At 37.8% G+C, this 12,772-nt stretch overlaps 1 protein-coding gene across 8 annotated transcripts in view; it reads left to right on the top strand.

The window, feature by feature from the left end:
* LOC125240795 (neuronal PAS domain-containing protein 2-like) overlaps nt 1-12,772 on the top strand; it is a 113,649-nt gene that overhangs the window by 72,280 nt on the left and 28,597 nt on the right. For all 8 annotated transcript variants that reach the window (XM_048148889.1, XM_048148891.1, XM_048148890.1 and 5 more), the window contains 3 exons: nt 8,263-8,420; nt 8,694-8,881; nt 10,288-10,456. In XM_048148889.1, the coding sequence (XP_048004846.1) occupies nt 8,263-8,420; nt 8,694-8,881; nt 10,288-10,456 (515 nt within the window). The remainder of the gene's footprint in view (nt 1-8,262; nt 8,421-8,693; nt 8,882-10,287; nt 10,457-12,772) is intronic.

The following is a 12,772-nucleotide window of genomic DNA, read 5'->3' as shown; positions in this document are numbered from 1 at the left end:
CTAGACCATTTGTAAGCAGCCAGACCAATCGGATGGACCCAACCATCCGCCAGACCGACTTAAAGTTTCGATATGAGCATTAGTAGAATTGAAATATTCCGGGTCTATAAAGGCTAAAAACTTGAATAACGAATTGAATTTTATATTATAAATAACGCAGTGTAAATAAAATTCATAGCTTAAAATTAATCTTGCACCACATATAAACTTTCATTTTTTTATTTCCTTAGAAGTAAAATTTTTGAAAGTCGCTTATTACCTACGTCAAGTATACAATATACACGTAGCTTAATGTAGAAAATTCAAGTTTTTAGCTTTTATAGACCTAGAATATTTCAATTCTACTAATGCTCATATCGAAACTTTAAGTCGGTCTGGCGGATGGTTGGGTCCATCCGATTGGTCTGGCTGCTTACAAATGGTCTAGTTACAGGTCCCTGCGTATCATATATCAAAATCAGGCTTGAGAAAATGAGGTAAGTTAGAGTCGTTTTTTGCCAACTTTGTCGCGTCTGGTAAAAGTTATATTTATAATAAAATACACATGTACTTACGCAGTGTAAATAAAATTCATAGCTTAAAATTAATCTTGCACCACATATAAACTTTCATTTTTTTATTTCCTTAGAAGTAAAATTTTTGAAAGTCGCTTATTACGTCAAGTATACAATATACACGTAGCTTAATGTAGAACATTCAAGTTTTTAGCTTTTATAGACCCAGAATATTTCAATTCTACTAATGCTCATATCGAAACTTTAAGTCGGTCTGGCGGATGGTTGGGTCCATCCGATTTGTCTGGCTGCTTACAAATGGTCTAGTTACAGGTCCCTGCGTATCATATATCAAAATCAGGCTTGAGAAAATGAGGTAAGTTAGAGTCGTTTTTTGCCAACTTTGTCGCGTCTGGTAAAAGTTATGGCCGGCGGAAACGGTCTGGCATTGATGATAACCAATTTCTAACAATGTGCTCTAACACATATATAAAAATCAGCCTTGAGAATTTAAGGAAAGTAAGCACTTTTTTTTTCATCTTCATCACTTGATAGCAAAAAATTGGCCGATGGGCCGAACTAGAAAATATGCACACATTAACCGCCGATATGAACTCTACATTGTCCCAAAATTTCATCCTTGAGAATTTGAGGAAGGTCTGGCGGGCCTGGGCTCTGGGTCTATAAAGCTTCTCTTTATTTCAGAATTTTAGTTAAATATATCTAACTTAAAAATTACTTATAGCCGGTTAAACCAGTTTGTCACTAGAAAAAGGGGCCAAATTCAAAAAATTAGAAAAAGGCGATAGACATTCCTGTACATATTTTTTAAATTTGCTTCTTTTATTAGTGACGGAAAATATTTGACAGACTATTGTATTTGGCGGAATACCACACATACTAACAGTCGCCAATAAATTCTCTAAAAGGAAAATAAACAACGCACTGACCTGAAATATGGAAATATGGTGTCAAGTACAATTGATGCAAGCAGATTGAGGATTCTCCAGAAGCGGAGCACTGAAACAAATAGATAATTACGAACAAGTAGCATGAGCAAGTACGTAAATCATCATTCTCTTGCCCTTATCCCAGTCACTTGGGGTCGGCGCAGCATGTCTTTCTCTTCCATACATCTCTGTCACTCGTCATCTCGTAAATATTGCGCTTTTATTCTAGTCTGTATTTTAAGAGCTGAAAATAAATGGGTATGTGATCTTATAAATAAAGTGACCTAATCGATTTCGCCTACCTGATTTTTCCGTCTCTTTTCGCATGGAAGATTAAAAGTAGGTAATAAAAAATACAATAGCTAGCGCGAATGGACGGAACGAGGAGTAATTATAGCTGTAGGCGTTTCATTTACTTCATCCACTTTACTGAAATGATATGTGAGGTACATATGACTGTGGGTGATTTTTACCAAGAAAAAGAACGATAAGTGTGAGTAGATTGTCATAGGGTCGTCAAATCAAGACCAAAGTAGACGCAAAGTTAGAACAGAGAAACTTCATCCCTTTCTGAGTTTGCGTCAAAGTTAAAGGCGACGAAAAATCTAGTAAACATGAACTTATGGTATCTTAGGACAAACGGACTGTTCCACGTCGACCTTAAACTTTTTGTGAGTAGGTACTTAAGCCTAATTCATGCTTGCCCATATAAATCGAAAAAAAAAAGCCAAATCCGAGTTGTTGTTGTTGGTACATCGCAGTATTTTTTTTTTTTTTTGGCTATTCAGAAACCATTTGACTCAAGCAGGTGAGCGGCGAACGTCTTTTATGGCTCAGGTTGACTTACTTAAGTCCGTCGTTTGTGCCATTTTATGTGCAGTAAATATTTAAAAATATACGTACGTACATACAGTTACCAGTATACCCACAGGTGTGCCAGAACATACACCGTGTTTTTTTTCGTTTTCCGTTAAATTCGACACGTAGCTAGGTTCATTATCAGGAACCACCCTGTATATCACTTTTAGTTAAATTAGCAAAAAAATTTTTTCATCATTTTCATACATAATAAATGAATTTATTAGTGTGAGAGACCCTTAAGAATAACATTCAAGTTAGTGTCAAGTGATTGACGGCACATGTCAAAACAAATAACACTAGGAATTGGTAAAAGCTGTCACATACGTGTTCAGTAATTATCTTTATTTTTTTAATAACTCGATAACCGTAAGAGTAACGCTGGTTTCTTAGAGAAATTAATTGTATTTGATCTAAAGAACCTTCCCTTAAAGTTAACGGAATTCAATAAAAACAGGTTGTATAAAACTGTTCAGTTTCAATGAGACTGCTCAAATTAAAGGGTTGTAAGAAAACGTGATTGTGAAAGATTACTAGCCTATCGCCCACGGCCAATACCACAAAAAAGGAAAAAGGGTAGTGAAATTATACACACGGGAAAATATACTTGTATGTGCTTCAATCTGTTTTATGTTATTATCTGTTGGGAACTTATAATTATTGAGTCATGTAGGTTTTTAAATGAACAAACCTGAAAAAAGTTTGATTCATAATACCTTTTGTAAATTGATGGCTACAATGTGTACATATATTTTTAAATAAACTAGCCAACATAAGCTGCGTGCGTAGCCGAATGCACAAACGCTCACGAAACGAAACGCTGGTAGATATCTATCTCTATCGCTCTTGCATATTGGCGCGACAGAGCCAGACTACCTTTCGAGGCATTTCATTTTCGTTTCACGTCGTAAAAATGCCATCCGGCTACGGGGCCTGGACATTTTTATTTATTTTTCTAGATCCTACATCTAAATAAAAACATTATTTCCAACCAAAAACAAAAATCATGAATTTAAGAATTAAGATAAAATGGCGGTAAATTGTGAAAAAACTGGATGATGGCAAGTTTTAGTGTATGATTTAGGCAGTTTTTTTTTTCAGAGTTAGTAATTATTTTGTTTATTTAAACATTTTATCATAGGGGTTTCAAAATAGTATACCTTTCTAACAGTAGTAAAACTTTTCATATAAATTTTACCAATAATGAAATATTTATATACTTAAATGAGATTTAACCTATTTAACTTCTAGCACTGATTTAGATTAGTATTTTATCGATGTTAAATATTTATTTTATTATTTTTCCTGATGTAGTCAGAAAACCATTGTCTATCACATATTATATTAATTTTTCGTTATAAGAAAAAATCATGCATTTAAGGGTTAGTAAATAATAAATAACAAGATCCCCGCGAAGATTGATATTTAAAACGGGAGGCAATGAGCAAAAATCGTGATTTCCAGAGGATTGTCAAAAGCTTCAAGCTTTTTCATAGTTACGTAATTAAAGTAAGTATCTAATTGAGTAATGAGTAGACAGTTTAAAGGTGAAATTGATACAAACTGCACACAGTCTGACTAAACCAACTTTGCGCCCAAATTAACGGTATTTTCTTAGTTAAAAAATTTAAATATATTCTTTAAGAACATATTTTCTGATACGTTTAGTCTATTCGGAAGCACTGCTTTCCTCAGGAAACGCAGTTATCTTTTACCTACTGAAGTGGCTAACTAGAGCGGACGGTTAATGAAAACTTAATTTAAAGAAAAAACAACATACATAATTGTAAAACTTTGTACTTACATTAAACTAAGCCGTATGTAAGTAAATGATAGTAACTAACCTTAACATCCATAGCTCTAGGAATTTCTAATGTTCCATCAGATGTCTCCTTGCATCCGACGTCACGCATCACTGACGTGGAAGGATCTTCAAGAGACACGCAAAGAAAAACTTCAGCTGTATAAACAAATATGTAAATAAGCAGCGTGAAATCGTGGGGAAAAAGGGCTGCAACAAACGTTCGGGTTACATACATAACTTAAGCTAGGCCTCATATACATAGTTACAAAAACACGTAACGTACAAATATGACTAATTGAAACAACTTCTATTTGTTTATTTATACATATAACCATACCTGTATTAATGTAAAAATTTTTATCGAAAACTTCCTATCGCTTGAAGGAAAATGCATACTGTCATTAGATGTCGTGTTGTGTCGAGTCTTCTAAATGAAGCAAAGAGGATAGAGTATTAAAGAGAGTTACTGTCAAAGTAAAATGTGTAATCACAGTGGGTTGTCTATTGTTTGCCCGACAGTCATTTAACATAATATTCATTTGCCCGAATCTAACTTGCCTGAATTTCATTTGCCCGAATGATTTGTTTACCATAAAAATCATATGACATACTCGTTGTTTATCCGAATATTACCTTCCATAATCATACAATGCCATACTATTTGTTAGCCATATTATTAAGTGCAATAATATGGTTTCATAGAATATTCAAACGCCATAAGCAATTATTGCCATATTAATTGTTGCCCATATTATTACCTAACCTAACCTACTTTCTGATAGCAGTTTCATTTTCCAGGGGTCACAGTTCTAACCTAACCTAACCTACTTTTCCAGCAGTTTCATTCTCCAGGGGTCACAGTTCTAACCTAACCTAACCTACTTTCTGATAGCAGTTTCATTTTCCAGGGGTCGCAGTTCTAACCTAACCTAACCTACTGTCTGATAGTATTTTCATTTTCCGGGGGTCACAGTTCTAACCTAACCTAACCTACTTATCAAGCAGTTTCCTTTTCCAGAGGTTCACAGTTCTAACCTAACCTAACCTACTTTCTGATAGCAGTTTCATTTTCCAGGGGGTCACAGTTCTAACCTAACCTAACCTACTTTCTGATAGCAGTTTCATTCTCTAGTCCTTCTAGTACCTATTATAGTAGTTTTCGATTCTGCCACAGCACATTATGGAAATTGACTTTTCTGGACGCTAATTTGTATGACAAATGATGGTATGGAATGTGGTAATTACGGATTTCGATGATTCTGACAAATGACATTATGGAAACTGACTTTATGGGAAACAAAGTTTCTGGCACTAGATTAATATAGTAAACAATGATTATGGCATAAGATGTTATGAGAAACAATATTATGATTGTTGAATAGGATGGCAAATAAAATTATGGCAAATGAAATTCTGGCAAATGGGGGTATCCCATCACAGTGCATAGACTGCCATCTCTCGAGACAGGCTTAAAACTTTTGAACCTCAGTTTTGACAATTTGGCCCATATTCTTAGCTTGATATGTTTTAAAATGACAAATATTAATATTAGCGCCATCTAGCCGAGCGTACCCCAAAGGTGTATCGCCATCTAGCTCACCGTACCTTTTTCTGTATGGTTTTGGGGTACGTTTTTTTCTTAGACTATCTGTCTAAAGTATACGAAGTTATATAGGTCTTTGAAATGAAGAAAATTCAAGCAAATAAACAAAAGACGAGAACGGGAACTTGTTTTTTTTTTCATCACCAGCCAGTGTGCTGTGCGCTTTTATTTCTGGACTATGCAGGTTTGCCATTATAAAAATGCACTACAATCTCGACTTTGCTGGCTACAAACTAGAACGCGAAGCGCGTAGGTGATCGTTACTCAACAATTAAAAAGTCAAACCTTGCAGCAGTCTCAATTGTGGAAATGCAATGTTACAATTTCCGATATAAAGTTTGGAACGTTTAAAATTGCTGCAAAGCTGACCATTTCGAATAATAGTTATTTGGTATACAAGGGGGCAAAGTTGTATTTTAACGCCGAGTGTGGAATTTGAAAAACGAGCAAGTGAAAGGATTCTATAGTTGAACCACGAGCGAAGCGAGTGGTTCCAGAATAGAATCCTGAACTTGCGAGTTTTTTAACACACGAGAAGTAAAATACATTTGCACCCGAGTGTAACACAAAACTTTTCCCCTCACTATAGCGAGGAAACTACAACGCAAAAAATGCGTTTATCACTGCTTCCAGTAGTTCCACAGGTGGTAAATCATCTTTATTACTAGATTAACCTACTTTTATCAATTTTAAAGCAGTTATTTTGACTTTATTCAAGGTCAAATTACTTTACCCACTAGTGGATAAAATGCGTTTTTACCCGCTGGTATTAAAGGACAAAACACGTGTTTCCGAGCTAGTGAGGGGAAAATGTTTTTATACAGTCATCAGTAATTTGACATGCATATATCATAGATATTGAGTATATATTATACTACTCTCTTTGATATAGAGTCAAACAAGTGTCACTAGAAGGCACGAAATACAAACTGTCTCATTCTCCTTGCGTTATCCCGGCATTTTTGCCACGGCTCATGAAAGCGGGGTCCGCTTTTTGACAACTAATCCCAAATTCAAACTGTTTATGGGACAAAGGCCGCCATTACACCTTTAAGTTACTTACGTAAATCTTTCGTATGTAAGTTATGGTTCCATTTACACTTATTAAAAATTTATCGTAAGTTTTGCTTACGGAAGTTATGTGATTTTCAACTTACAGAAAGTCTACGTTGTTCCAAGCAAGCAAACTTAAAAAGAAAAAAAAAAACTACCGCCCTAGTTACTCATTCGTGAGTCCAAAACTTATCAATTTATTTCTATAAGCTGTGAGTCACTTCCGTAAGCAAACTCGTACCCATTTAAGCTAGGAACATATTACGCGGACGTCCGCCGTCGCGCGATCGCGGACGCGGATCTAGACAATGAATATACACTTAACCGTGCAAACTATCGGTCGTCGCTCGTGGACGTGGCCTTGAGCGCACGGACGTCCGATCGAAATGTAGCTCGCTGGATGTTTTGGTCAGCCGAAGCCACGTCCCGAAGACCGTGCACACTGATCGGTCGCGGTCGCGGTCGCGCGACGGCGGACGTCTGCGTAGTATGTTCCTAGCTTTACACTTGAAAGTTTTCAGCTTACGAAAGTAGTCAAAACTTACCGTAAGCTTATTACAAAAACCATTTACATTTGAAAGTTTTGCATAATTCGCTTACGTAAGCGGTAAAACTCACAGGTGTAGAGGGGGTTAACAATAATTTTAAGAAAGAGGCGCGAATGGAATAAGAAACATTCATGCTTACATTGTTAAAATAAAATATGACAAGTTTCTCTTGTGATGGCAAGGGCTTGACAGACTTTATTATTAATGTTGGTACGGCGGCTATATCGGTGCCTGAAATAGTTTGGCGTAGTTTCGGCAGTAAAACCCTATGGTAAAACCTTACTTTTTTTAATTGAAAAAAATAAACAGGCGGGAAAGCAAAACTGTAATAGACAAGACCACAATACAGAGATATCTTGCACCAACCACGCTGTATTAAAGACATACAGAAAAAATGCGTACAACATGAGTATAAAGATATACAATCATTTGCCTGCTTACATAAAGTCACTAGAGGGTAATAAGTTTAATAATGTATTAAGAAGCTGGCTTCTTGACCGCTGCTTTTATAGCATAACTGATTACATGGCTTACAAAGAATGACATTAATATTAAAAATTGTTACTTTTTGAAAATGTTTTATTAATGTTTTACTATCATTGTCTGTTATAATATTTATTTTAGTGTTAAATGTAGTCTTACGTACGTAATTTAAGATTTTGTGTTAATGCATCATTAACAATGTACCTACAAATTTGCATGCTGTTTATGAACAGCAGAATAAGGTGAAACTGTTGTATTTTTATTATTAACCTAAGACCCTTGTTATACCCTTTTTCTGCAAATAAAACATTTCTATTTCTATTTCTATTTCTTCTGTCTTCGTAAGAAAGTTGTCGCATCTATCTGAAAGAGTTTATATTTTATTTTATTATATAATTTATGGCGGCATTTACTCTTAAATACCTAAATTTCTCTTTGTGTTTACTAAAGAATACCCGTAATTTTACAGTATTTGGTGAGACAATTGGCCGATCGCCTACCGAGATCAACAGTGCATCCGCCCAGGCTCTGCTGCAGTTTTTCAACGGGTTCTTACTGACCACCACTTACAAGGGAATCGTCGTAGTGGTGTCTCAAAATGTGCAGCAGTATCTTGGTTACACAGAGGTATGTAGAAATAGAGTGTGAAACTGTTTTACACTCCGCTAACTAGATTTTGTTTCTACCCTGCCACATGTTACAACCATTCACTCAAAAAATCATGGTTATGTGGTTTTTCAATGATATTCTATTCATAATAGAGATAGGCGAAGATAGCCTTCTCTATTCCTTCCCAATTGTATTCAATAGGCAAAATACTGTAGAATCACATTTTTGCTAGACCTACTGCTAGGCAAATTGATTCAAATTGTTTTTTAATATGTGAAATTTTGTTTGCAGTTGGAACTCCTCGGCCAGAACTTATTCACAATTACTCACAAGGACGACCACAAGACACTTCTCTACCAATTAAAGCCTAGGAGCCAAACCTTGGGCCCCAACGGGGAACTTCTGATCCCTGACCGGCCGGACGGGAAGTTACTAGTGGCTAAAGCACTGGCCGCCGAGAAAAGGCGATTCGTTGTAAGGTACGCGCAGCCGTCTCCAGATATCTAGACCAGCTGTAGGCCTAGCACATGATGGCCTCGAGAGTATGTCGCCGCGAGATAGATCTCACGTCTTCTTCTGACTGTATTAAAGACATAAGGACGGGTAGTCTATCTCGCGGCGATATCGTGATGGCTTAGTGATGGCTGTCTTCTTCGATCAGCCTGATTGATTGAGAGTATATACTCTCGAGGCAATCATGTGCTAACCCTGCTGATCGAAGAAGACAGCCATCACTAAACGGTTCTAGATAACAATTCTCCTATTGTAAAATGTGAGTGATCCGGTTTTAATATATTCATAAGACCCGCATGAGTTGCGTTCTCGCGCGCGATTCCATATAGCCAGCATCACCTCCATTTTATTATGGACTCGCGTGCGAGTACAGTACTTATACCAGCCGGTCCAGGGTCAAAAAAACACTTATTACCAATAAATAAGCGAAATCAACCTTACCTTAGTAGGTTACTACAACTTCACAGTGGCTATAGAGTAAAATTTACTCTATGGTCTGAGACTCGATGTGAACCGAAAATGTTAAAAATATTACATATTACTAAAGTTCCGGTTAAACCATTTTAGGCCATTATAAGAGAAACAGGGGATAACAGGTTGGTGATAAGTGCGCCGAAACTTAGTTTTAGTAGCAATATTTCAGTATTGACCAGTGACTTTTATAGCTTCAAATAGCCATACAGTCCATTTATAAAGTAGATAAGTACCTTATTTTAACGGCATACCTGACGATTAGAACCAAACGCTTTAGTAAATTGTTTTGCAATGACACGTGGACCGTTTCATGCGTACAGCGAAGTTTGTTTGTAAAACATGAGAATTGTTGTTCGGTAATAAATCAACTTTTACTATAAAAGTATTCAGACAACATCGCGATTCAGCTCATACTCTGGTTACTGTGAAGCAGATTGACCAGCTGTAAACTGAACTTTTATAGTTAGTGCTCGATACGATGATGGGCTCAGACAACACATGTGATTGAACAATGCCTAATAGTCTTTGCTGATGTCGTAAATTCGATCGTGACACTCGTATGCTGTAATACGCATAAACTCGTGCCATCCACAAATATCAACAATTCGATTTATGTGATTCTGATAAGTACCTATGCTGGTAGTTACTGTATTTACCTATGCATTAAAAAAACTATTAGGGTTCCATAGCCGACATAGCAATAACGGAACCCTTGTTTTTGTCATAATTATCTGTTCGTCCGTCAGGAAAATTGTTTTAATCGCAAAAAAAATATTCTTTGTTTTCCTCCTCACTCTCTTCAGTTGGAATAAATAAAAAACACTCGACGTAATATTTTTTGTTTTTTGCCCTAACTCATAAAAGCGATGTTAAATTGTTAAAATTTCACATGGCACAGGTTAAAGAAGCACACACAGCGTTCAGAACCAACCCAGTACGTCGCCTGCGTGGTTGAGGGTTCTCTCCGCAAGTCGGACGGCGCTTGCCGCGGCAACAACCGCTGTTGCCAGATGGTGCGCCGCGCGCGCGCCCGAGGCGACAACCCATGCTCTAGCGGGAATGACGTCGTGAGTGACCCTTATTGAAGTTAGTGTCCAACTAGTTGGTGTCCATGCTGTTTAAGACTTTGTGGTAACTGCTGTTGCCAGCTAGTGCGCTGCGCGCTGGGTGTGACCATACGTGTTCCAGCGGGAATAACGTCGTGAGTGACTCTTATTAAAGTTAGTGTCCAGCTAGTTGGCGTCCAAGCTGTTCAAGACTTTGTGGTAACTGCTGTTGCCAGCTAGTGCGCTGTGCGCTGGGGGTGACCATATGTGTTCCAGCGGGAATAACGTCGTGAGTGATTCTTATTAAAGTTAGTGTCCAGCTAGTTGGCGTCCAAGCTGTTCAAGACTTTGTGGTAACTGCTGTTGCCAGCTAGTGCGCTGCGCGCTGGGGGTGACCATATGTGTTCCAGCGGGAATAACGTCGTGAGTGATTCTTATTAAAGTTAGTGTCCAGCTAGTTGGCGTCCAAGCTGTTCAAGACTTTGTGGTAACTGCTGTTGCCAGCTAGTGCGCTGCGCGCTGGGGGTGACCATACGTGTTCCAGCGGGAATAACGTCGTGAGTGACTCTTATTAAAGTTAGTGTCCAGCTAGTTGGCGTCAAAGCTGTTCAAGACTTTGTGGTAACTGCTGTTGCCAGCTAGTGCGCTGCGCGCTGGGGGTGACCATACGTGTTCCAGCGGGAATAACGTCGTGAGTGACTCTTATTAAATTAGTGTCCAGCTAGTTGGCGTCCAAGCTGTTCAAGACTTTGTGGTAACTGCTGTTACCAGCTAGTGCGCTGCGCGCCGGGGGTGACCATACGTGTTCCAGCGGGAATAACGTTGTGAGTGACTCTTATTAAAGTTAGTGTCCAGCTAGTTGGCGTCCAAGCTGTTCAAGACTTTGTAGTAACTGCTGTTGCCCGCTAGTGTGCTGCGCGCTGGGGGTGACCATACGTGTTCCAGCGGGAATAACGTCAATGATGTCTTGTGTGCCCTTTATCGAGGTTAGTTGCCCAAGCTGCTCAAGTCCTAATGTGGTATATAGCTCCTGTTGCCAGCTTGTGCACCGCACGCACGATAACGCATACTAAATACCTAGTATGGACAACAGCAACACCCCACAATCCAGCGACAATGTCGTCCTGAGTGCTCCTTATGGACTCGATGCCAATTTTGCAATAACTGAAGCAAACTGCGACATATGCAGGTAGCGCAAATTCGTATCCCTTTCAGACGTGTTCTCGTTAAAAGTTATGTAAAACGCCGAGCCAGTTAATCACAGAAACGAAACTACATCAAACGCACTCAAGCTCGCAAACACGTTAGTCAAAGCGTTTTCATCCCGGGAAAGTTTACACCAAACTACCGAGCGTTACATCAGAATACTTACGTGAAAGTTGAGAGACAAGGTTTTCTGCCATCCTTGCTAACTTTTCATGTTTAAATTTAATAACACTTAGTAAATGAGTCCAGTTTTTCAATGTCAATGTCTAGCATACAATTTTCAAAGTAAGTAAAGTGGCAATGTTGTCTGCTACCACAATGAACTACCTACTATTATAAAAAGAGCATAAATATAATGTTCAAAGAGTGTGGAGAGTTAAGTGTCTAATACTTTATGTCGAAATTAAATTCATTTCATAAATTTATCCTAATGGGCATAATAACTTGAGGTCTTAAAATTATCTTAGATTTGTTAGCATATACAAATGTAGGTATGCACTTGACGAAATTACTTTATGATACACTAACTGTTGAGTCATAGTCCATACTTCTCCACGTCACGTATTTTAAAGCCCATCAATGCTATATATACTCAGAGAAATAAGCAAAGCATCATCTATGTTAGAATAATGTGAAGAAATATTAGTTTACCCCCTCTTTCACTTTTACATCTAAATTTGTACGCCTTTTACAAATGAGATTCGGTACTACCACATTACCGCAGTACCTACTCGTATACATCATGCGAGACACTTAACATACGTATACGTTTTAAAGGCGTTTTTACGAGGTGTGGGGGTTTTATAATTTATAATGAACGTTGTTTGTACAGCAGAAACAGTTTCCATTAGGCTTATTATTCCTTTTCGTTTATCCGTTATTTTTATAGTGCGCGCGACGTCGTAGACATGCCAAGCGAAATGTCGCCTAGTGCAGGGTTTTCCAAATTATGACGCTCTGACTCGCCATAGGCAGTAAGAAGTGGCGCCGTGTGAAAATCCTGCCAACTTTGTTACTTGTCTATTTCGAATAACTGGGCTAGATGCTATATGAGAGCTCTACGATAAAATTTTAAACTTGCTACGGCGTTATAAACTGAAGTATTAGAAATCGTAAACGTCCTCGTTGCAG

The sequence above is a fragment of the Leguminivora glycinivorella genome, chromosome Z (genome assembly GCF_023078275.1).
Source record: "Leguminivora glycinivorella isolate SPB_JAAS2020 chromosome Z, LegGlyc_1.1, whole genome shotgun sequence".
Taxonomy (NCBI): Eukaryota; Metazoa; Arthropoda; class Insecta; order Lepidoptera; family Tortricidae; genus Leguminivora; species Leguminivora glycinivorella.
Note: the sequence above shows the minus strand (reverse complement) of the source record. Positions and strands in the feature narration are given on the sequence as shown.